The 25,542-nt window shown below is 39.4% G+C and overlaps 1 protein-coding gene across 1 annotated transcript in view; it reads left to right on the top strand.

Moving 5' to 3' along the window:
• The window catches only part of IDO2 (indoleamine 2,3-dioxygenase 2), a 59,181-nt gene that overhangs the window by 5,288 nt on the left and 28,351 nt on the right, over positions 1 to 25,542 (top strand). Inside the window, exons 2-4 of the mRNA XM_035003982.1 lie at positions 13,334 to 13,429; positions 22,596 to 22,715; positions 25,243 to 25,361. Coding sequence (XP_034859873.1) covers positions 13,334 to 13,429; positions 22,596 to 22,715; positions 25,243 to 25,361 — 335 coding nt within the window. The remainder of the gene's footprint in view (positions 1 to 13,333; positions 13,430 to 22,595; positions 22,716 to 25,242; positions 25,362 to 25,542) is intronic.

Genomic DNA, 25,542 nt, shown 5'->3' with positions numbered 1-25,542 from the left:
CAATCTAGCTCCCTCCATGTCATTGCAAATGGTAAGATTTCATTTTTTTTGATGGATGAGTAATACTCCATTGTGTGTGTATATATATATCTTCTTTATCTTCTTTATCCATTCATTAGTCAATGACATTTGGGCTCTCTCCGTAGTTTGTCTCTTGTTGACAATACTGAGTGCTTCCCATTCCGTAGGCTGCCTTTTGGTTTTGTTGTTTCCTTCACTGTGATGAAGTCCCAATAGTTTATTGAACTTTATTCTTTATAGTAATCAAATAACTATTTGGGGAAAATAGATACATATATTGTCCTGTGGAAATTCACAACCCTTGGTGGAAGCAGTGGACTCCAGATGCTTAGAAGGAGGAGTAGAAGAATAATTGCCTCAGTACTATTTTGTAGCATTGGAGGCTGTAGTTTTCAGACAGAAGTTGTAGGAAGGAAATATTCAAATATTTCCCTGAGAAATTATTGCCACCTCCCCTAATTTCCAGGGCAAGCCTGATCATGTTGAAGGGGTATTTGAGGCAGTGATGGTAATATAGTAGAGAGAGAGAGACAAAGAGATCACATTATGTAATAGTTAAAGTAGGTCAATAAGGAAAAATGTGTTTGGGGGTAGGGAGGTTGGATGGGGTATGGATTTCTATGCCAAAATTAAGGAACCAAGAAAGGGGGGCTCCTGGGTGGCTCAGTCAGTTAAGCTTCTGCTTTCGCCTCAGGTCCATGATCTGGAGTCCGGGGATCAGCCCCACCTCAGGCTCCCTGCTCAGCAGGCGTCTGCTTCTCCCTCTGCTCCTACTCCACACTCATGCTCTCTTTCTCTCTCACTCTCTCTCACTCTCTCTCTCTCTCAAATAAATAAAATCTTAAAAAAAAAAAAATAAAGGAACCAAGAAAGGTAAGTAGAGCCAAAGGGGAAACTGGCAGACAGAGATAAGGAATTAGAAGCAGGGATAGCCAAGACGGTCCTCTGGAAACTGGAGGATAGCCAAGACAGTCCTCAGTCCTCTGGAAACTGGAGTTTTAAACAATATGCCACTTAGAGTTTTCTGGTGCAGGATATCTCAGCTGCAGAGAAACATGCAACAACACGGGGAGACCAGCTGACGGTTGCTAAGAAAGAATGAAAAAAGCAGGAAAAGACAAATATGCTCCTTTCATTCAAAATGAGGCCCAGGGCATTTGTTAGTCTCCCGGGACTGCTGTGACAAAATTACCACCGTTTTGGTGGCTTAAAACAACAGAAATGTATTCTCACGGAGCGCTGGAGAGCAAGTCTGAAGTCACGGTGTCGGCCAGACTAGTTTCCCTCCCGAGGCTTTACAGGCGAATCCCTACTGGCCTCTCCTTTCTCCCCAGGGCTCCACTCTCTGCGTCCATCTCCACGGGGCCTTCTTTGTGTCTTCCTCCTGTATCTTCTAAGGACACTTGTCCTTGGAGCCATAACTAAACTACACCTCTTTTCAGATAAGGTCACATTCACAGTTGCCAAGTGGCTCTATCTTTCTTTCTTTCTCTTTCTCTTCTCTTTCTTCTTTCTTTGTTTTTTCCTTCCTTCCTTCCTTTCTTCCTTCCTTTCTTCCTTCCTCCCTCCTTTCCTTCTTTTCTTCCTTTCTGGGTGGAGGCATACATTCAATCCACCATGGGGAGTGAGATGAAAAGATAAAGCATTAGAGATAGAGAGGGGCCTGAGCAACCAGAAATACGATTGTCCTAAGACCTGACCACACACGCATGGGACAGTGAAGACAATGAAAAGCAGAGTGCAAGATATCAAATGGTCAATAAGCCAAGGGACAGTTAAATATCATTGACCAGTTTTGTCAGCATAATGTTAGCTCATGTTCACCAAATGACCTCGATATTCTGAAGAAAAGTCACATCCTCTGCTGTAAAATTGTACCTTTAAGGTCAGAGGAAAGCTGGAATATGATAAAACATCATATGGGCAGTAATTATGTGACCACAGTTACATGGGAAAGAAGTGACTTGTGCAGAAACGTAAAAGGATATGCTAGAACCATGTTGCTGAAATGGTGGCCTTTGCAGTAGGAAGAGGGAAGAGGAGCAAAGACACATTCTTGAAAGCACATAAGTACCAAGAAATTTGACTGTGTTTTTATTCTCTGACTGGAAATAAAAACAAAAATTTCATGTTGTGATGATAATTTGCAATTGAAAGATGTTTCCATAAAATCAGATTTTAGTTTCTTTCTTCGTTTTTTTTTCCAGCTGAAGTCTTTGGATCTTTGGGAAATTGTTCTCTGCAGTCCATGATATTTCTTCTTTTAAAACAATTCTAGTTAAGAAACAGTGGATAATTGATAATGACAAATTCTGATTAATGGCATAGGCAAGCTCTATACTAGTCGTATTGATTTGAGTTTGAATTCTAGCTGAAGCTCTTAACCAGTATTAAAACTAACAAGTTGTGTTTTGTCTCTTTGAACCTGATTTTTTCTATGTGAGGATAACACTTCATGGGTATGCAGCAAGGATGAAAGTAAGAAATCAGTAAAGGTTAGATATTACTGATCTGTAAAGCCCCTTATAATTCTGACACTCTGGTTTTGGTCTAGAACTCAATTCTAGGCCAGATCAGACCCTGGGGCTTACTGACAACAGGGTAAGTTAGGACAATACAGCCCAAAATTTCTAAATCATGACCAATTTGAAATAGAATATTTGATCCCATTTCATACCATAGTTATGCCAATATTTATCAAACTATGCTTCTTAATTTGATTTTGAAACATAGTTGCCATGAATATCTCCCAACTACTTTTAATAATCGTATGGCTTTATTATTGATTAAATTCTTTCAAATACATATAATCTCAGATTAATAAATCCCATAAATTGACAATCCACTGTTTGATATTTTACTTCACATTTCTTTTTACTGTTTATTTACTATTAATCTTTAGAAATTGGGAGACTACTGAAGTATGATGGCTTATCATTAGCCACAATAAATGATTTTATGGAAAAATGTTCTAAATGTGGCTATTTTATTACATAATTAATAAAAGCATATTAAATAAATATTGGAAAAATTTAAAAATATATAAAACATTATTCATAGCTCCACCACAGAATCAAAATACCTTTGGTGTTTGAGGGCAATTTACCTAAGGGTGTGTATGTTTGGGTATGTGACTGTGTGTGTGTGTGTGTGTGTGTTTGCAAAGTTGTAAGGTTGTAATCCTGTTGTATATCCAAACCTGCACTCTGCATGTTTAACCCGATGCTATAAAATAAACATTTGCCTAAAATGAATCAGTCTTAATAACATAATTTTAATGCTTTCATCAAATTCCATTTGCATGATATAACACTGCAATTTAAATGGCATTGGACTGGGGCGCCTGGGTAGCTCAGTGGGTTAAGCATCTTTTTTCGGCTCAGGTCATGATCCCAGGGTCCTGGGATTGAGCCCCACATCGGGCTCCCTAGTCGGCGGGGAGCCTGCTTCTCCCTCTCCCTCTGCTGCTCCCCCTGCTTGGACTTTCTCTCTCTCAAATAAGTAAATAAATAAATAAATTCTTAAAAAAATAAAAATAGGGGCGCCTGGGTGGCTCAGTCGTTAAGCGTCTGCCTTCAGCTCAGGTCATGATCCCAGGGTCCTGGGATCGAGCCCCACATCGGGCTCCCCGCTCTGCGGGAAGCCTGCCTCTCTCTCTCCCACTCCCCCTGCTTGTGTTCCCTCTCTCGTTGTGTCTCTCTCTGTCAAATAAATAAAATCTTTAAAAAATAAAATAAATAAAATAAAAATAAATAAAAATAAATAAATGGCATTGGACATTTGGGTTAGTTTCAGTTTCCTCTCATAAATAAAACTGATACATAAAACTTGTGTGTCTGTTCCACCCTTGATGTTTTAATTCAAACCAAACCATTTACACAAAAATTCCATTACTTGTTCCTGAAAATATCTTTTCATCACTAACTAATTTTGAGGGCAGCTGTTTAGAACTCTTCTGATCCTACTTTCTAACCGCCAACCATTTGCTCTCTCTCTAGTGTCAAATTAATGACCTTATCTGGATTTACTATTCTCTCTCTCTCTTTTTTTTTTTTACTGGCGTTTTATTCATTGTTTCAACTTAGTATTTTTTCTCTATTTTCTACATTTAAGGGCACGTAGGTAGATGCTTAGAATACAATAGAAGACCAAAACAAAAGATATGGGCATCTAGATAGACTACTTTAGTGCCAATTAAAAGTTATTATTTGTCTCGTGTTTATTATGGGGAATGACCGTGCTCCCATTCTAGGTGGAGAGAGGGGCCTGAGAAGGTGAACTGCTCTCTATGGGAGCTGCTATCCATTGCTATTCAGCTTCCGTCTCAAATCTATTTAACCATCCCTCAGGGGAAAAAACAAAAATGAAAACAAAAAAAAGTAAAGAAAAGATTTATTGTCAAGTCCCTTCTCTTTCAAAGCGTTTTAGCCATACTTTGGTATGTCCTCCAGCAGCTTACGAAAATATTTTTTCCAAACATCTTCTGTATTCTTTGTCTAGGTTTTCCTGATTTCATGCATAATAATAACTGTCTAATGTTAAAATATACTCACAACAATGCTCAAAATTGATTGGTCTTTTGACATACTATTGAATTCAGTTAGATAATATTTTATTTAAGGATTATCCTTTTCTTTTTTTTAAGATTTTATTTATTTTTGAGAGAGAGAGTGGGGGGAGAAGGAGAAGCAGACTCCCTACTGAGCAGAGAGCCTGATGTGGGACTCGATCCCAGGACCCTGGGATCATGACCTGAGCCGAAGGCAGATGCTTAACCGACTGAGCCACCCAGGTGCCCCAGGATTATCCTTTTCTATTCATAAATAACAGTAGTGTTATTCTTTCAAGGACTATCCTGAAGTTGTTATCTTCATAAGATTCATTAGATGCTGTCTCATTTTTTTCTATGCTCCACACAGAAAATAAATATGTCCTGAGACCTCTTGAGACTAGAGAAATTTTAGTAAGTTTTTAACTTCATTTTCTATTTTTTTCTATCCTTATTGATTCATTTAAGTTTCCTACTTCTAGATAAAAAAAAAAAAGATCTTTTAGTGTTTGAAATGGTGATTCAATTCATTCCTGTATTTCATTAAGAGTTGAGTTTTTCTTATTTCCTATTATAACCCCTTTATAATATATAATAGTAGTAGTTACTATCTAGTAAATGCTCACTTGGTACTCTGCCTGTGTTGACCTTAACTACATTTTTCTCACCTGAGCCTCACAATAATCTTCACTAGTCACAAATGATTCATCTGAGAATGAGTGGATTCAGCTTTATCTCTGAAATGTATTTCCTAGCTATCCACCCTCGTGTAATCCATCATTATTTTCCCTTGGGCTATTGCCTTCTACCTTGTCTCATTTCCACTTTTGCCCAGCTATACAACACATTGCACAGCAGTCAGAGTGATTTTTTAAAAGGAAAATCCAGCTTCCTCACTCCAATCTTTAAAATTATCTTTCTACTCTTTAGAACAAAACCAAATGTTTTGGTGTAGCCTACAAGGTCCCTCATGCTGCTTAGCTATCTCTTAAGCCATCCGGTAATTTCTTTCACCTCACTTGACTTTGCTGCAATGTCAGATTGCTGCTTTCCATTGACACAAAATCTTTTATTTCATTTATAGCCATCTGCTTCAAATTCTAATCTGTCTGATAGTTTAAATTCTGATTTTTACAATATTCATATTGTCATCCAGCTTTGCTGATATTTCCCTGGTTTATTTTTACTCAAACTTTTATTTTTAAACTTTCCGTGTTATTTTCTTAACCAGAAGTTTTAGTTAACTTAACCTAAGTGCTAATCTAAAAGAGTTTATTATTCCTATAAGATAGATCCTTTTAGAAGTCTACTCTATTTTATATTATAAATGTATTGAGAAAAATTATCCATAATAAAGCAAAAGGGTGGCTGTGCGTTCATTTAATACCATCCTGGAGCCCTAACAGTCTCACCTGAGAATTACTTATTCGTCTAAGGATTGTCCCTTTGTTTGATATGCTACTTACTATTGATTATGGCCCAATCTATAAGGTTACATATTAACTTGATTGTTGTACAAAAAGCTACAATTAATTTCTGTTGAGTAGAAGATATACCCCTAAAGTTATGGACATGAACTGGATCATTGTTATTATTAAGCCTAATAATTTGATTTCAACATTCTTTTTTTAAAACTCTGTGAATACCCAGTTTAACAAGTGCTTTTGAACCAACTTTACCATCCTGCTGATTTCCTCATTAAGGACCAAATGTATTTTGGACATACATTCTCTATTTGTGTCAGTAATTTTTTTAACTTTTTGAAAATTATACTTTGATAGATGTGGAAGTCTAGCAAAAGAATAACATAAAATAGGAAATTGGTTTTTATAAAGGAAAGAAGGCCAAATATTTCATTATCTATGTCCATCCTAGTCCTGGATCTTCCAGTTATTGGAATGAGAGTAAGAGAAACACACAAAATTTCAATTTCCTATCCAGTTACACCCATCTTCTATCCCCCTGTGTCCACCGTTCTCCCTGTGTTTACTCTGAGGCGGTATTAACTGCACTGAACTCTTTAGTCAGAGGAGGTTGTGTAATCTCAGGAAAGCAGAAAGCCATCCAACATCTCTGAGCTCTATTTCAAGATGGAAATGAGATAATATGTTCTTTTGTTTTATGATTTTATTTATTTGAGAGAGACAGAGAGAGCGAGAGAGAGCACAAGCGGGGAAGAGAGGGAGAAGCAGGCTTCCCACGGAGCAGGGAGCCTGATGCAGGGGCTCGATCCCAGGACTCTGGGATCATGACCTGAGCCGAAGGCAGACACTTAACCGACTGAGCCACCCAGGCGCCCTGAGATAATATGTTCTAACCCATAACATGTACAATGCAAATGTAGATGGATTACAGATGTAAGCATCAACAATTAAACTAGAAATAGCCTAAAAGAAATACGGTTGGGATGAGAAGAACTTTCTAAGCATAATGTAAAAACCCAATGGCATAAATGAAAATACTGGTCCATTTGACTACCCTGTTGTGAATATCTGTTTCACACACCTACACAAAATGCAATGATCAAAGCATATGAAAAGATATTCAAACTCATTAATAACCATGGAATTGTAAATGTACACAATAGTATGATAGCATGTACAGTTTCTGGAAAACTACATAAGAAACTTGCAAGTGTTGTCATTACTAGATGGGAGGATGAGAATTAGGGTACTTTTACTTTCCACCTTATAAACTTGGTGCTTTTGGACTTTTACCATAAACATTGATTGCATTATTTTTATTTTTTTTTTTAAAGGTTTTATTTATTTGACAGAGAGAGACACAGCGAGAGAGGGAACACAAGCAGGGGGAATGGGAGAGGGAGAAGCAGGCTTCCCGCGGAGCAGGGAGCCCGATGCGGGGCTCGATCCCAGGACCCTGGGATCGTGACCTGAGCCGAAGGCAGACGCCCAATGACTGAGCCACCCAGGCGCCCCTGATTGCATTATTTTTAATCATCATTTCCAAAAGAGGTATATTTCTTGTGAGGTTAATAAGTTTATTAAATATTAAAATAATTATAGGGCGCCTGGGTGGCTCAGTCGGTTAAGCATCTGCCTTCAGCTCAGGTCATGATCCCAGGGTCCTGGGATTGAGCCCCGAATTAGTCTTCCTGCTCAGCGAGGAGATTGCTTCTCCCTCTCCCTCTCCATCTGTGTGCTCACTCTCTCTCTCTCTCAAATAAATAAGTAAATCTTTTAAAAAAATAATTATAGAATTTTAATACAATAATATAATACATATCCTATCTTAAAAAGCATAACAGGGGCGCCTGGGTGGCTTAGTTGTTAAGCCTCTGCCTTTGGCTCAAGTCATGATCCCAGGGTCCTGGGATCGAGCCCCTCATCTGACTTTCTGCTCAGCGCGAAGCCTGCTTCTCCTTCTCCCACTCCCCTTGCTTGTGTTCCCTCTCTCGCTATCTCTCTCTCTGTCAAATAAATAAATAAAATCTTAAAAAAAAAAACCAACATATAATGTATTATTTGTTTTTGGTGATGGGTATTAAAGAGGGCACGTATTGAATGGAGCACTGAGTGTTATATGCAAACAATGAATCATGGACTACATCAAAAACTAATGATGTAATGTACGGTGATTAACATAACATAATAAAATAAAATTTTTAAAAAAAGCATAACAAAATGAAAAAAAGTTTGGTAAAGCTAAGCTGGTACTCCCATTATATATCACATACTATAATTACAATTATAAATCTATGTAATTTTTCTGTTAGAAAATCAAGAAGCAGTTTTCAACCTTTCCATGTGAAGAATCTTTAATCCAGCAAATCCACTTTCAGAAATTTGTTCTAATAATAAGAAAATATCCAAAATTACATGTATAAGGATGACCATTTCAGATTTCTTAATAGTGAAAAATCAAAAACAATTAGTAATATTCATTAATAGAATACTGGAATGCCATACAAGTTTTAAAACAGATGTGCTAGATATGTGTGAACTGACAGAAAAGGGTGCTATTTCATGAAAAACTCATCAGCTAATCCTGTCCCCTACCTTGTAATTAAAAAAAAAAGTCTGACAATGAAAAAATAATTAACAATTCAATTTTTTCCGTCTCTAGAGGAAAAGCTAAAAAGAAATGCTACATTCTTAATAGATTATGAAATATCTTTAAAATCCTTTCTCCCCTTCTTGATCATTTTCAAGGTCCCCACATCAGCGGTTTTCAAACTTTGGAGTACATCAGCTTCACCTGCAAGGTTTGCTAAAACACACACTGCTGGGCCCCACCCCAGAGTCTCTGATTCAGTAGGCTTGGAGTGGGGCCTGAGAATGTGCATTTCTAACAAGTTCCCAGGCTGTTGGACTAGGGACCACACTTTGAGAGCCCAGATGATTGCAAAAGCTCATGGTTTTCTTGTGTTTGTGGGTGATATACAGAAACTCAAACATTAGAACTTTTGATTTTTTTTCTTTTTTTCTAATTTTTATTGAAATTCTATTTAGTTAACATAAAGTGCAATATTGGTTTCAGGAGTGGAATTCAGTGATTCATCACTTACTATGACAGTGCTCATCACATCAAGTGCCCTCCTTGATACTCATCACTGGGCAGCCCCTCCCCCACCCACCTCCCTCCATCACCTCGGTTTGTTCTATGTTTTTAAGAGTCTCTTATGGTTTGTTTCCCTCTTTTTAAAGAAAGGAGAGGAAAAAACAGGAGGAAGGCAGAGATTCCTCTAGGAATCTAAGGGAAAAGAAAAAGGAAATACTCCACTGCAGCCTAGCTGAAGGCAAAAGGTAGTATGTAAGGATTTCCATGCAGGTGAGGAAAGCAGAAATCCGGGACGCCTTCATTTAATTTTCAGAATAGGATTCCTGTCTAGGCATCAAAGAAAGAAGGCTGGAGGTGATGATTTGGTTACAACTTTCCTTCTTAAAACCCACTTTATTTTGATTTTATTTATTTATTTGAGAGAGAGAACAGAGAGAGTGGGGGAGGAGGAGCAGAGGGAGAGGGACAAGTAGAGTCTGTACAGCGCGCGGAGCCCCAAGTGGGGCTCAATCCCATGACCCTGAGATCAAGACCTGAGCCAGAATCAAGAGTCAGACATTCAACCGACTGACCCACCCAGGTGCCCCTTAAAAACCCACTTTAAAAGGACCCTTTTAATATTATGACTCTGCATCTTTGATTTTTCTTTTATGAAGATTATATTTCATTGTCTCTGTAAAATTGTATTCAGTTTTTATTCATAAAACATATGCATTGGGGCACCTGGGTGGCTCAGTCGGTTAGGTGTCTGCCTTCAGCTCAGGTCGTGATCTCGGGGTCCTGGGATTGAACCCTGCATCGGCCTCCTTGCTCCGTGGAGAGCCTGCTTCTCCCTCTCCCTCTGCTGCTCCCCATGCTTGTACCCTCTCTCTCTGTCAAATAAGTAAATAAAATCTTAAAAAATATATATATATGCATCATACAATTGAGAAACAAGTTGCCAGTTCAGAGTCCGTTTACCATAGACGTCTCTCCCTTTATTCTTGCTAATATTCTCAACTCTGCCACCACTCTGCAAATCCCCAAACTTGTGTCAATATAATTATCAGCCCTCTTCAATTCTGCACCTACTGCTGAGCACTGCTGGGGAAGGTTATACTACCATGCTTATAAACTTTTTCTCCCAGGGAAAAGAGCAGGAAAGCAAGGTAGACTTCTTCCCAGAAGCAGGGGTATTGTGTGAAGAACACCTGAGGATGGGATGCCTGGGTGGCTCAGTCAGTTAAGCGTCTGCCTTTGGCTCAGGTCATGATCCCAGGATCCTGGGATTGAGTCTCAAATCTGGCTCCAGCAGGGAACCTGCTACTCACTCTGCCTCCCTCTCCCCCTGGTTGTGCTCTCTCTCTCTCTCTGACAAATAAATAAGTAAAATCTTAAAGGAAAAAAAAAGGAACACCTGAGGAGCAGAGTGTGATGGAATTTTCTTTCCATGACATCTCAATCTATAGCAAAAATAAAAATAATATGATGCTGGTATAATCTGATTTGTTGTGAAAGCTAGTAGGGGGTTCTCAGTTTGTCCTGAACTGATTCGGTTTTAAAGATAAAAAAGAGAGGATTAAATAAAGTCTAATTTTCAGAGATTGTGGATTGAACGTTAGATTCACCCAGGTTATGAATTAATTAGGAGTTTGAACCCAATTTTGTCTCAGATTCTGACAGGGGATCACCTCCAACAAGTGATTCATAGGTAACTTATAGTTCCATACCTCTCCAAACTTACACTTTTCAAACTGCACTGGGTCTTATATAGCATTATAATATAGTATAACGTACATAATATAAGGCATATTATAGGGTACTGCTTGTATTTTTATGTTTAATTTCCTGTTCCTTCTTCCTTCTATAATTAAACACCAACCCTTTTCTTCAACTCATAGAACCTGATCTTCACTCCCATTTAATGAGAAATTGAGTTCATAAAGAGCAAATTTCCTCAAACTCCAGACTTCCTCCTATCACTTCAAAGCCAGATGCTTCATTTGGCCTCTTACTCCCCTGTTCGCCTTCCTCTGTGACATTCTGCCTGCGGTTACTCCTGTCTGTCCTTTATCTTCAAAGTCTCCTCTTTCAAGACTAAACTGCTCAAGGTTCTCATTTTAAAGTTGAGATAGCTCTCAAACCCACATGCCTCCTTGCTAATGCCCAAGGCTCTCCTAAAGATAGAAATTTACGCTTTCGCTCTCTATGTTCTCACTTCCTCAACACACTAAAATTTGAACCCTGCTTCCATGACCCTGACCTAACTTTCTACATATAGAAAGACTGATATACATGAGTACCTTAATTTTTTTTTCCAAAGGAGACAATCTTCCTTTAACTTTCTACTGATACGCCTGACCTTCTGATGAGTCCCTTCTTTGATGTCTTCTAATGTCTTCTAAAATATTGATTTCTGTAGGATGATTCTCTTCTGGCCCATTGAACCTCATTTTGATCTGTGTTGCTGGATTCACTTCCTCTGCCTGCTTTGTCACTATTCCCCAGTGAGATGATCTGGGCCTTCTCCGTTCACTTTGGGACTTCTCCTGAATGACTTTATACACTCTTGTGGTTTTAACTACATATGGAGTTTTTAACCACAGTTATGCCTCCCAACTGTGCATTTCTAATACTAATTTTTATCCTGAACTTCAAACTGCAAATGCACTTGCCCGGTATGTGGCCATATCTTGACATTCCACAGACATTTTAGGCTATAAATATTGAAGAATAAATTCACGATTTTTATGCCTTCTCTTTGACATCCCCCTGCATTTCTGTTTCAATCTGTGTTCCAATCGCTACATTCAGTAACCTATTTCCTAAACCTGGAAATCATCCTTACGGCCTCTCCTTCTTAACCCAGAGACACAACATTCAGCTGCACAGTTTATACTCTGAAAAAGGAGGCCCAGACCATAGGGATAGATTGGGAGTTGGCAAACTTTTCTGTAAAGGGCCAAATAGTAAATACCTGAAGTTTTGCATACCATACAATTTTTCTGTCACAACTACCCAAGGCTCTGCTGCTGTATTGTGAAAGCAGCCATTGACAATATGTAAACCCACAAGTGTGACTATGTTCCAATATAAGTTTATTTACAACAATAGGTATAGTGTGTCATTTCCTGGGATGGAGTTAGGATTGCTGAAATTCAGCCTATGTTCTACTTGTCTAAACCCTGGGTCCAGCACAGGCAGTGCTATTAGACTAGAAGTCATCTTGCCCTTAGCCCCCACCTCTAAATTTAATCATCTCATCATTTTAATTTTACTTTCCAAATATTTCTCTTTTTTATAAGATTTATTTATTTATTTGAAAGCAAGAGTGCAAGCAGGGGGAGGGGTAGAGGGAGAGAAACACAAGCAGACTCCGCCTAGCCGAGTGCAGAGCTCAATGCTTAATCTCACCACCCTGAGATCATGACCCTGAGATCAAGACCTGAGCTGAAATCAAGAGTTGGACACTTAACCAACTGGATCACATAGGTGTCCCTTTTCAAATATTTCTTGAATATTTCCTTTGTAAATTCAATGTCATTGCCTAAATTTAGTCCTCAAATAGTACTTCAAAGCCTTCTTAATCTGACCTTATATCTTCAAATCTTACAAACAAAATTATCTTTCTAAAATTCAAATCAAACCATGTTACCAACTAAATGAAAAGAAAATTCTTATGTAATTTTAAAAAGCACGTTTGATCTGACTTTCTGGTCTCATCATCAATCACTTTTTCTCCTGAGCTTATATTCCAATAACACTGAGTCACCTGTAGTCCCAGGAATCATAGTTATCTCTATATCCACTATGTCTTCTGTTTTACTGCCTTCCCATTTTCAAACTTCCCCCTGGCAAAGTCACTTTCAGACTCTAACACTGGCCCCACTTGTCATGTTTCTACAAATACTTCCCTTTAATTTCCCACAACTGCTGACAGAATTAACAACTTCCTCTTCTTTGCAAGTTCTTAAGCTTATACACATGTCAGTAATTGAACATATTACACTGCACTGGGATATATCTGACTACATTTTTTTTCTCCTTACTAGACCACATGCTCCTTAAGCCCAAGGATTGTATTTCAGTCATCTGTGTGTTTGCAATGCTTAGCATAGGGCCCAGCATAGAGTGAATTCTCAATACTTGTTGAACTGAACTGACCTGAATTTTAATTTAAAACTGAAATCTGTAAGCAGCTACTCCCGCAGGCTGCTTCCCCAAGAGGTCTAAAATACTGAGATGTTTCCATTTTGAATGCAGAAAGAACTTCCAGATCATTTTAGGCCTTGGATGGAAATTGCCAACGAACTCCCTCATTTGATTGAGAGTCACCAGCTTCAAGCTCGAGTGAACAAGGTATATATTTTTTTATTCTTCTCTTTAAGTTCTTCTTTTTTTCTCTTTAAGTTCTTCTCACCATCCTATTTTCAACCCCACACCACATATCTTTACCAGCATTATGATAGTGGGTCAGTGGACCCAGGGACACCCATCATTGCCATTGAAATTACCAAGAAAGCTACCTCACCTTTCCTGAAGAGTGGAATGATATTACATCATATTACACACGCATTTCCCTAAAATTCCCAGAGCCTGCCCAAAACAATTTCTGGAACATATTAAGCACTGAACAAATATTTGTTTAGAGAAGGGAGGCTGTCTGGTTAGGAATTATAGGTAAGCTGATGGATAAGCTCTAGCTGGAGAAGGGTAAGCAATGAAATTCTCAGTGTCCTCCTTGCATGTCACATGGTTAGTGCTCCTCTCCCTTGATTTTACCATCGGGGTCTCATAGAATAGTTGGGTCAAGAGAATTACTGAGTTATGAAGTCAGGTTGGTAGGTTCTGCAGAAATAATTGGTAAGAGGAGCAATATTTCCAAGAGTGAGTAAGAAAGAGTGAAACTTCTTGGTCCCCAGAGCACTGACAGTATCCCACAGTAATAATAAGAAGATGCAACAAGAAAATATAGACTCTGATTCAGGAAGACCTGAGTTTGAATCTTGGTTTTATCATAAAGTAGCTATCCAACTTGTAAAGAAATTATTTCACCCCTGTAATTCTGCCTCCTTTTTTACAGAAGGGGAGAAGTTCTGGTTTCATAGAATTGTTGTAAGGGCTAAATGACTTCCTAAATCCCTGCCATTCAACAGTGTTCAATATATATTTATACTTCCCTCTAGTCTCTTCTCCATGAGCTTTAATCCCACCAATTTGGAGTGCCATGAGGTTTCAGAGATACAAGAAAGGTTTTCCATTCTCCCAAATTCTCCATCACTGACTTAAATATATTTAATATCTACAAACACTAATGGATTTAAAAGTACTTACTAGATGCCTGCTAAGTGCAGGCACAAGATTGGAAATCCTGTAAGAGATGCAAGAGACTGCCTTCAGTGTTTATGAAGATGGCAAACTAAACCTAAGAATTTATTTTCCTGCTGCATAAAGTCTCTAATATGACCAAAGAAACACAAAAAGAAGAAAAATAGGAAAATATCTTTAAGTGCAGGAAAACAAGAGAAAAGTACCAAAGGTGGATAAAACTTTAAGAACATTTGTTCCATATTAAGCAAATTATATCAGAGTGTATGGTACCCATGCAAAGCATTCAACCAAAGCAAATTGAGCCTTTGTAGCCTCCTTCTCCTGTCTCAGATAGCAGAGCATAGAAGCAAGGTGGAGTCAGGAACAATTTGTAGAAGGACAGATTAAGGTTCAATTTGTTAACTACACAGATCTCGGCACCAGGGTTTCCTTAGGCTTTATTTGATTGAACTATCATGAGTGAAGTGAATAACCCATTGAATTGGTGCTTCTCATATGTTAAATATCAGTGAGAAAAGGCCGGGAGTGTACAGCTAACTTCTGGCTACTGAAAACATGGAAGTTCGGGAAAGAGTTTAGTGCAGCTGTGAAAATAATCCCCTGACACTTCTACTGGGTTGAATAGTGTCTCTCCAGAAATTGTCCACTTGGAACCTAGGACAGTGACCTTATTTGGAAATAGGGTCTTGGCAGATGTAATCAAGGTAACTGAGGTCATACTATATTAGGTTGCATTCTAATTCAATATGACTGGTGTCTTTATAAGAAGAAGGAAATGTGGACACAGACACACAGATACACAGAGAAGAACACCATGTGAAGACAGAGGCAAGAGATAGGAGAGACGGATCATCTAAAAGCCAAAGTGTGCCAAGAGTTTCTCGTAATCACCAGAACCTGGGAAGTGGACATGGAATGGAATGTCCCTTAGAAACTTCAGAAGGAACCAACCTTATAAACACCTTAATCTCAGACTTCCATTGCCCAGAATTGTGAGAGAATACAGTTCTACTGTTTTAAGCTTCTGAGTTGGTCTTCATTTGTTGAGGTGGTCCTAGGAAACTATTACAACAGTCGTGGCCAGTCATTACATTTCCAATTACTTATAAAACATCTAACTACATGAAACCACTTTTAAGACTTCACTGGGCACGTGGCAGTCTCAGTAGGTAGAGCATGCAACTCTTCATCTTGGGGTTGTAGTTTCGAGCCCCACATTGGGTGTGGAGATTACTTAAAAAAAAAAAAAAAAAAAAGATGTCACCAGCACAGGCTGAGACTGAATCAATTGGAAATCAGTCATGAAAAGCAAATATTATGGCTTCCAGGACCATACATGGAGCTACAGACTAAAAAATTGTTCTCTTGAGTCCTTTACTTGGCACAAACAACACAATAATTGCATTTACATTTTTGATCTTAAAGTACCTCCAGGCAAGCCACCTTGCTCTTAGAAAGCTCCAGGAAACCTATCCATATTTTGGTAAAAAACCAACCAACAAACAAACAAAACTTGCTTATTGGTTTAGGCACATCCATCTTATTCCAGAAAGAATCCCCTTTCTCCACTCCACCCCCACAGAACACTACAGGCAATTGACCTGTTCACAGGAAGCTGCACAAGAAAAGATTCAGCAGCATTCTGGGAACATGATTAAGGTATGCTTTATTTTTTTATTTTTTTATTTTTTAAGGGATGCTTTAATAGCTACTAGTTCTGATAGAACTGACCACCATTCCTGAACATGAATCAATAACATCAAATTACCATATAATATGAAGAGAAGGAATAAGTCAAAACACAGTAGGAAGGGACTGGACATTCACAACTAATGGCTCTGATGGGATCAATGTTTTTAAAATTTTAATTAATGTCTCCAGTGTATTACTTCATAAAAATAGGTGAAATTGTACATAAAAGGAACTAATGGGGGAGCAAAGAAATAAGCAAGCAAAACACTCAATATAAACTCAAATAAATCAGAGAAACATTGGTTATAGAAAAAGGACACGCTTTTCATAAAGTATAAAGCAAAAATTAAAGAAACGCCAACTCTCAGGAAAATAAAGTATGTGAAAAGGAGAAATGGATGACCCAAATTCTACTAAATCGAATTTCCCAAAGCAGAGAGGTGTAGGTGGAGAAAAAACAAAGCTTCAAGCATGTAAGAACAAAGTTTTTCAGATCTTATGAAAGATTTGAGTATTTTATCAGAAAGACAATGGGGGTGCGGGGGACACATACAGATATCCTTGTGAAATTTCAAATTTTCTAGAATAAGAAGAAAACTTCGCAAGTTTTAATCAGGAAACAATAAAAAACAAAACTAGTTTACTTATGGAGTAATGGGATTATTTATAATAATAAGTATTAAGAGACAATTTAACACGTCTTTGAGCAACTAAAATTAAAAAAAAAAAAATTCAGCATTACCAAGTGCTGATGGCGATATGTACCAAAAGAGACACTCATTCATTTTGCTGGTGGGAATGCAAAATATAGTACAGCTACTTTGGAAGATGGTTTGGCAGATTCTTAGGAAGTTGAATATAGACTTTCCATAAGACCCAGCAATCACATTCCTAAGTATTTACCCAAGTCAACTGGAAATTGATGTGCGTGGAAAAGCTTGTATGTGACTGTTTATAGCAGCTTTATTCATAATCCCCCAAACTGGAAATAACCAGCTTGCCTCTCAACAGGAGAATAGTCAAACTGAGTATGTGGATGGAACGTTTTTATTGCCCCCAAACACAGATTTTGAATTCCTAATCCCCAATGTGATGGGATTAAAGGGTGGGGCTTTGAGGAGGTGATTCAGTCAGGGTTCTCTAGAGAAATAGAAGCAATAGGATATAGAGAGACATAGAGAAAAAGATTTAGTAGGAAGGACGGGCCCACATGACTATGGAGGCTGCAACCTGCAAGTTAGGGGCCAAGGAAAGCTGAGAGCCAAGGAAGCCAACAGTGTGCATCTCAGCCTGAGTCCGAAGGTCCAAGCACCAAGCCCCAAGAGCACCGATGTCTCAGCATAAGCAGACAGAAAATTCATCCTTCCTCCACTTTTTTGTTTTATCCAGGCTCTAATGGAATGGATGATGCCCACCCAAATCGCTAAGCACGATGTTCTTTACTCAGCTTACTGTTCAAATGCTATTCTCTTCCAAAAACACCCCCTCAGGGGCGCCTGGGTGGCTCAGTTGGTTAGGCGACTGCCTTCGGCTCAGGTCATGATCCTGGAGTCCCGGGATCGAGTCCCGCATCGGGTTCCCTGCTCAGCAGGGAGTCTGCTTCGTCCTCTGACCCTATCCCCTCTCATGTGTTCTCTCTCTCTCAAATAAATAAATAAAAATCTTTAAAAAACAAAAAAACAAAAACACCCCCTCAGAGACATACCCAGAAATAATGTTTTGCCAGTTATCTGGGCATCCCTTAGCCTGGTCAAGTCGACACATTAAACTGACCAACACAGAATGTAACTAGGTCATGAGCATGGAACCCTCATAAGGAGGATTAGTGTGCTTATAAAAGTGGCTCCTGAGTGTATCTGGCCCTCCTTAGCTATAATGTGAGGTTACAACAGGAAGACAGCTGTGTGCAACCCAGCAGAGGACCCTCCCCAGAACCCAGTCATGCTGGCACCCCACCCTGATCTTGCTCTTCCAGCCTCCAAAATTGTAAGAATTAAATGTCCACTGTTTATAAGCTACCTAGTCTGTGGTACTTTGTTATAACATCCCTGACTGGATGAGACACCGAGTTATATCCACACAATGGAATGCTATTCAGTGTCAAAAATGTATTTTGCTAAATGAAACATGTCAGACTCAAAAGACTGTGTATTGTATAATCCCGTTCAAATGGCATTCTCAAAAAGACGAAAGTGTAAGCCAAAAACAGATCAGTGGTTACCAAGGACTGAGGAGGAAGAAGTGGGTGGTTGACTACTGCAGGAGGAGTTTTAGGATGTTAGAACTGTTCTGTGGGGTACTCAGGTGGTGGCAAAACCCATAGAATTGTATATCACAAAGAGAGAATTGTATGCAAATTAAAAAAAAATTAATCGAAACTGGGGGGGAATCTTGGGATGGAATGCAGACTATGACAAACAAGCGTAACTGTGTTCCAGATGTATGACAACTTCGCAGGAGGGAGCGGAGAGAAAGGAGCTGATCTAAGCAGGTGGGAAACGATGCTGTGGCTGCAATCTGTATGGCCAAACTCAAGAGGAATTGCACAGAATCACTATACTCTAGTTGGGAAACTGTTTTTTCTGGGGGTTGGGTGGTGGATGATACTTTGCTGCCAGAGATGAAAGTTATAAATTGGCCAGAGGGGAAGGCTAGAATCAACCTGTGGCCCTGGATTAGAGTTGGAGACATGAGTATAAAGTCATGCTTAGCATTACATATGTGGGTAAATAGATAAACATATGTGGATAAATCAATATTATATGGATATGGATATATGTAATATGTGTGGACACACATGCACACGACACAGTTCCTAGCTTTGTCCCCTGTGAAGACCTAGGAGCGGTGGCTCCCAGGAGCAATGGGCAAGCCCAGTGTCAGGACAAATAACCCTTCTCCAATAAAAAGAACTAGGGCTCCTTGGAGAAAAGGCTGATTATAAACTTGGGACAGGGCAAATACAAGATGAAACATCTTGCACTGCTGGAAAGTAAAGGAATGCTAACAAACACTAAAGGTTGGGACATGTCAAATGGGACACAGAAACAAACCTGAAAGAGCCCCCAGTGGCCCATATAGAACAATATAGCAAGCAAGTAAATAAAGTAGCATTGGGTTATAATCCAAAGTATAAAATAAATATATGTCTGTCTATACTGATATTTTTTAAAGATAATGTATGAATATTAATAAAATTTTAGGAAAAGGTATTTAGAACCCAGATTTTATTAACCATCCATAAGAACTAAAAAAAGTAAATTATCAGTCAAATCAAGAAATAAGAAAATATACTATCCAAGCACTTTGTCTCAAATGTTCAAAAATTATTCTAGCATCCTGAATCTAAATCAGAATAAAGGACTCAGGAAAGATGAAAAATGAGTATTTAAGAAACATCCCCAAACAATGAAATTAATGAAATATATGGTCAATTTTTGGGGGGGGGGTGTACAGTTAATTCTTAGTAATCACTACTAATGTGTCTGTGAAATAAGAAGGAATTTCTAAAATAATTTGTGCATGCATGTGTGTGTATGGACATAGTATTGTGGCCAAAGTGCATTAACATGATGATGGAGTTAAAATTCTATATTTATTTTTAACAAGATGTTAAAAAAAAAAGATGTGGAAGTTGTGAAAGTAAGATAATGTTTAGTTTATCATGCCATCTTACATAGTAAATTAACAAATATATGTATATTTAACAACAGCAAGGTGAGAAGATTTGCCTTATCAGTTATCATGACATAATACAAAACTACAAAAATTAAAATCAGATGATATGGGGCCAGCAATAAACAGAGAGGACCACTGGATTGGCTACTTTTATCATAAACAAAAATAAATTCATTCCAGATGGGTTAAGAATTTATATGTAAAAGACAAAAATGTAAAAGTTATAGAAGAGAATTTAAAAGAATATGTACTTGGACTAAGGAAGATTTCCTAATGACTAAAATTGGGATATTTTTCTGATAGACCTCACTTTATTAAAATAGAACCTGCATTCATCAAAATAGACCATAAAGAAAATGAAAAGCCAAGCCATAAACTGAAAGATGACGTTATCACATATATAACTGAGAAAAAAATTTGTATCCTGAATATACAAAGTTCTGGAAATAAAACAGAAAGACAAACAACCAAGTTAAAAAAAAAAAAAAGGTGCAGTAAACATGAACATTTTGCAAAATAGCAAACATGACTGACCAAGTGACATATGAAAGATGCTAACCTTTATTAATAATCAGGAAAATGAAAATTATAACTGTAATGAGATTGCATTTTACAACTTCTGTATTTTCTTTCCATCTTAAAACACAAATATGAAAACAAGTTGATTATTTTTTTTTTAAGATTTATTTATTTATTTGATAGAGAGCACAGGTGGGCAGAGTGGCAGGCAGAGGGAGAGGGAGAAGCAGGCTCTCCGCTGAGCAGGGAGCCGGATGTGGGGCTCAATCCTAGGACCCCAGGATCATGACCTGAGCCAAAGGCAGCCGCTTAACCGACTGAGCCACCCATGTGCCCCATAAGTTGATTGCTTTAAATTGAGGAAAACATTAAGTTTATGACTCATTCTTCCCCTAACCATTTCATCGTTTTTTGTAGAAAAAACTTCCACTACGAAGAAGAGTATTTGTTGTTGCTGTTTATTTTTTTTCTAAATATATTTTTTTTCATTTTTAATTATTTGTGTTTGCTTGGAAGGGAGAGTCCAGGGACTCTGGAATGTGCAAGAAATTTCCAAGAAAACCTCTAACCAAGAGCCACATTTCCAACTCAGACTTTGTTCCTTTCCCTTAAGGCTGCATTAGAGGTAGCCAAGAGGGGCTTATGGCTATTGAACGTCTGAAATGTGGTTAAGACAAATTAATAAGCCACTCACTGGATTTTGAAGACTTACTATAAAAAGAACACAATATCTCAAAATTTTTATACTGACCATGTGTTGATAATATTGTGGATATACTGACATAGAAAAATATGTTATTAAAACGAATTTCATGTTTCTTTTTAGTATTTTTTTTTTATGTCACTGCTAGAAAATTTGAAATTACAAGTGTGGCTCTCATATTTTTATCAGGGAGTGCTAACTTGAGAAAGCAGGACAGTGATCAGTAGAACTTAAGTAACACCCTGGCTCAGTCCCTCCCAGGTCTGTGACCCAATACCTACCCTCTCTGACTGTTTTGTCCTGTGGATTTGGCGGGAAGATGGAACACCATCTGGCGTGGGAAGTTTTTAGCATCCTGCCTAGTAAACACTTTAGTTAGGAGCCTTATAACAAGTACTCAATAACTATTAGAATTTTCAGGCTGCTTCCTGTTGAAATGCAACATTTCAGCGGCCACCACCCCGCCCCCCTTCACCCCATACACACACGCAAGCACGGAAGCCTAGAGCACGTTGCATTTGCGATTCTATCAGAGCCAATTTTTAGGAGGAATAAACACGCAGTTGCGAGGGGCGGACAGACGCGGAAAGCTGCCCTCTAGCGGAGAGCAGAGGGAGGACTCCGCGAGCTGCCGGGAGGGAGCCCAGGCGGGAGGAGCAGCGGGTCTGAGGCTGCTCGGGGGTGCCTGGAGCTTAAAAGGATACACAAGACGTCCGCCACCACCTTTTGCGGCACTTAAGGACCCCGGAGAGGGGAAGATCTGGATGAGGCTGTGTCTAGAGCTGGGCCAGCCATGGGAGGAAGGAGGGGAGCAGAGGTGGGGAGGGGGCGTGCCAGGAAGCTGGAGCTCCTTGTTGGTGTCAACCAAGACAGGCAAGGCTGTTCCAGGCAAAAGTGAGAAACCCATTGTTCTTTAGGCAGGGCTGTCAATAATTAACTTCTGTGAAAGGTGTGGCTTTCGTGAGGACGCCATCAGTAAACTTCCAGGTGACACATTTCCACGGGGAAAAGGGCATGGAGAGGTGAAAACACCCAGCCAGGGTCATCGGAAGAGTTCAAACAGGGACTGCACAACCCTTTGGCCCAGCTCGGCTAATGCCCTAATGCCTAGGGATTTGGTCAAATTCCCAACTCCACTGGGCCTCCTTTTACTTCGGAATTAAGCGGAGTCAGGCCCGCTGCACAGGCTTGTTACCGGGGTTACAGGATGTCAAGGAAGCAGAGCTGCCTTGATAGGTAGGGCTATAAAAGTTGCCACGGTACGCTCCGTGAAGTAAACGATCCCGGTCTCGGGAATTCATTGTACGAGAACGCTCTAACCAATCTGTCAGTTCGGTGGAGGCGACCAGCGGTTGGCACAACCACGGGGGCCATAAGGGAGCTTGGGTGGAGTGGTTCGGTACATCCTGAACAATGTTGCCCGGAATCCCTCCATACTGCAGGGTCCTCAGATCAGGGGGAGAATGGGTGTGCACGGAGGCTCTTCGTTCCTCCACAAAAATATAACCTGTTCCCTACACCTGACGAGCCCTTCCAGTCAGAGAACCCCTGTGCCCATCCTCAGCCCTGCAGCTGATAATGTGTGCATATTGTCTTGAACAGATGCCCCTGCTGGACTGCCGGTTCCTCAAGAGTTACCGGGAACAGCGCCTGGCCCACTTGGTCCTGAGCTTCATGACCATGGGCTACGTCTGGCAGAGAGGAGAGACACAGCCGGAAAAGGTACGGGGCAAGTAGATGCCCGCCTTGCAGTCCGGCAGGTGGGCTGTTCCTGGAATGCGCTCCCTGCTTGGCCCCCCACTGTTTTTCTGGAAGATAAGTCCTTTCTTGTTCTTTTCTCTGGCTATCCATTGAAGGAAGGACAAGTGGCCCACTTCAATGAAAGAATTTTTTTCCCTAAGAAGGTAATTTTCTTTTTTTTTTTTTTAGAACTTGTAGCCATTTCTCCCTTTCATTAGCTTTCACATCTGTTTTCTTTCTGGCAATAATGCTTCAAGATGCATTTGAAAGTAAGAACTGAGGTCTCATAAAATACTTAATGATAGCTTACCTTTTACCACATTTTGTCTGCCTCTGCACATACATTATCTCTTGATTTTCACAATCCCATAAAGTAAGTAAAACTCCACTATGCCCATTTTACAGATAGCTGAGGACTACAGAAGATAAAGTCCTTGTCCGAGGTCAAAGAGCAAGTCAGTGTAAAATGCAAGGCCATGCTCAGACCTTCTGATTCACCAATGCAAACCTCTTTCCCTAGAGGCACTCTCTGACATTAATAAGATTAATTTTAAATTTTTAATACTCCTTTCTTTCTACTGATTATTGGTCTCTTAATAATGTATTTAAATCTCTTCTGAATCGTGACTTAACATTTTATGGTTTCAGCTTGAACCTTGCAAGGTGAAGTCTCTGAGTTCCACTGACAGCAGTAGTAAAAAGCACTACTCCCTCTCATTTTGCAGAAGTGTCCCTTTTCCAGGAATTGGAGTTTACATTGTTCCAGTACTTCATGTTTACTGAGCAGCCCCAGCCTATTTGGTTTGCTTGATTGATCCTGCCTCTTTTCTTCCAAGTAAACACGGGAAACTCCCATGGGAAAAGGAAGGGAGGTTGAGAAATGAGAGAGGAGGAAAGTATAGAGTTGCTTCAGAGTTTTTAAATGTTAGGACATCTTATTTTTAAAAATTGTGTGCCTGATATAAGAAAGTATGGAATCTAGGCACACTACCAACCATCCCACTGGGCCCCCCTCCCCCTTGGGTTCTCCAAACCATAATCCTAGATGGGGGAACGAGTGGAGTGAAGAAGGCTGACAGGAGAGGGAGTCTCTAACGAGGTGTGTCCATTCACTTCCAGGTGAACAGGAAACCCCTGGCCATGGCCTCAGATCATCCCTGACTTTCTCTGCGTCTCATCTTTTAACTTTTCACTGAAATAGACACTGCCCTTCTGCACTGCCCTCCTCATCCCCTGATTCCCAAGGAAAGCTAAACTTCAGTTTGAATTTTAAGACTCTTTAAACTTCTTTATTGTTTTCCACCTAAAAAACAGTTCTGTCCCAAGTCTAATCTAAAAATCTAAGGGAAAGCAAAGGCAGAAGTGGGGCTCTTTTAATAGATACTTTTATCTTAGGGGGAAATAAAAATGGAAGTGGGAGATAGGGAGCATGAGAATGTTCTTTTGGATCCAAACTAATTTAGCCTTGTCCGCAAATAAGAGACCCTTTCTGGTCTCCCATAGATCTGAATAGTTTTTCTGGACTTGTGGGCAGATGAGTCTCTTTGGAGTGGTCCTCAGATAACTTAGGGGTTGAAAGGCAACTGTCTTGGGCGCCTGGGTGGCTCAGTCGTTAAGCATCTGCCTTCGGCTCAGGTCATGATCCCAGGGTCCTGGGATCGAGCCCCACATCGGGCTCCCTGCTCCACCGGAAGCCTGCTTCTCCCTCTCCCATTCCCCGTGCTTGTGTTCCCTCTCTCGCTGTGTCTCTCTCTGTCAAATAAATAAATAAAATCTTAAAAAAAAAAAAAAGAAAGAAAGGGAACTGTCTTGAGGTCACTTACTTGAAGGTATTATTGGGTTTGACTTATGAAGTGATGGACAGAGTTGGCTGCCACACAGGATGAAGTGTTCTATCCTCCCCATTCCTCTTCCTGAGTGACACATAAACACACACACACGTACGTGTGTACATACATACCCACATGTGTAAATATGCTTGTGTTCTTATACACACAGATATATCAACATATTTATGTAGTTGTCTCTGTCTATAGATAAGTAGATAGAGATAGAGATTTTTTTCCCACTACACATCAACCCAGTTCATGTTCAAACATTTGGTCAAACATTTGGTGCCCTTCTTTGTAGTCAATTTTCAGAGATCATTTTATGCTATATCTGTATGTATGTGCTCCAGCTTTGTAATATTATTATATATTTCAGCTTGTACTTATAAACAATATATCCACTAGATTGTAAACAGAAAAAAAATATGAAAGTGAGGTGTGTATTTATGGATCACTCAGATAATATCAGTTTTATTGCCCAGGTCATTTCTCTACCACAGGATTGCTGGAATAGAGGGCAACCATGACTACTTCCTCTGTGGCATTCTTTCAAGAATATACTAGTCGTATATTCTATCATATCGTATTGTATCACAGTCATATGTATCTGGATTTATCTATCTGCTGTATATTCTGTCTATCGTATCATGATCGTATATATCTGGATTTATATCTAAAAGGTTCTGCCAAGAAATCTTGCCCTTCCCCTTGTTGAAGTCTCCAGAAACTTGGGGCTCCCTCCTATCCTGGTCCACTCAGACCTGGTGCTGACAAACTGGACCCCTAGGGATCCAGAAAGGTAAGATGCAGAGTGAGTGCTTTGGATGTGAACAGACTGAAACTGAGTAAAGGGCAGCCCTGTGACTTTTACTCTTCCTACAGTAAAGGCCCTGGGTTTTTCAGCCACTTGCAATTAGAGATGTTCATATTTATTATCTACTTTATGGTTGCAAAGCAGGATCAGCCTGAACACAAGTTCA

Source organism: Mirounga leonina, unplaced genomic scaffold (assembly GCF_011800145.1).
Source record: "Mirounga leonina isolate KUSES-001 unplaced genomic scaffold, KU_Mleo_1.0 Mir_128, whole genome shotgun sequence".
Lineage (NCBI taxonomy): Eukaryota > Metazoa > Chordata > Mammalia > Carnivora > Phocidae > Mirounga > Mirounga leonina.
The sequence above is the reverse complement of the archived record's forward strand: the minus strand, read 5'-3'. Positions and strand labels throughout refer to the sequence as shown.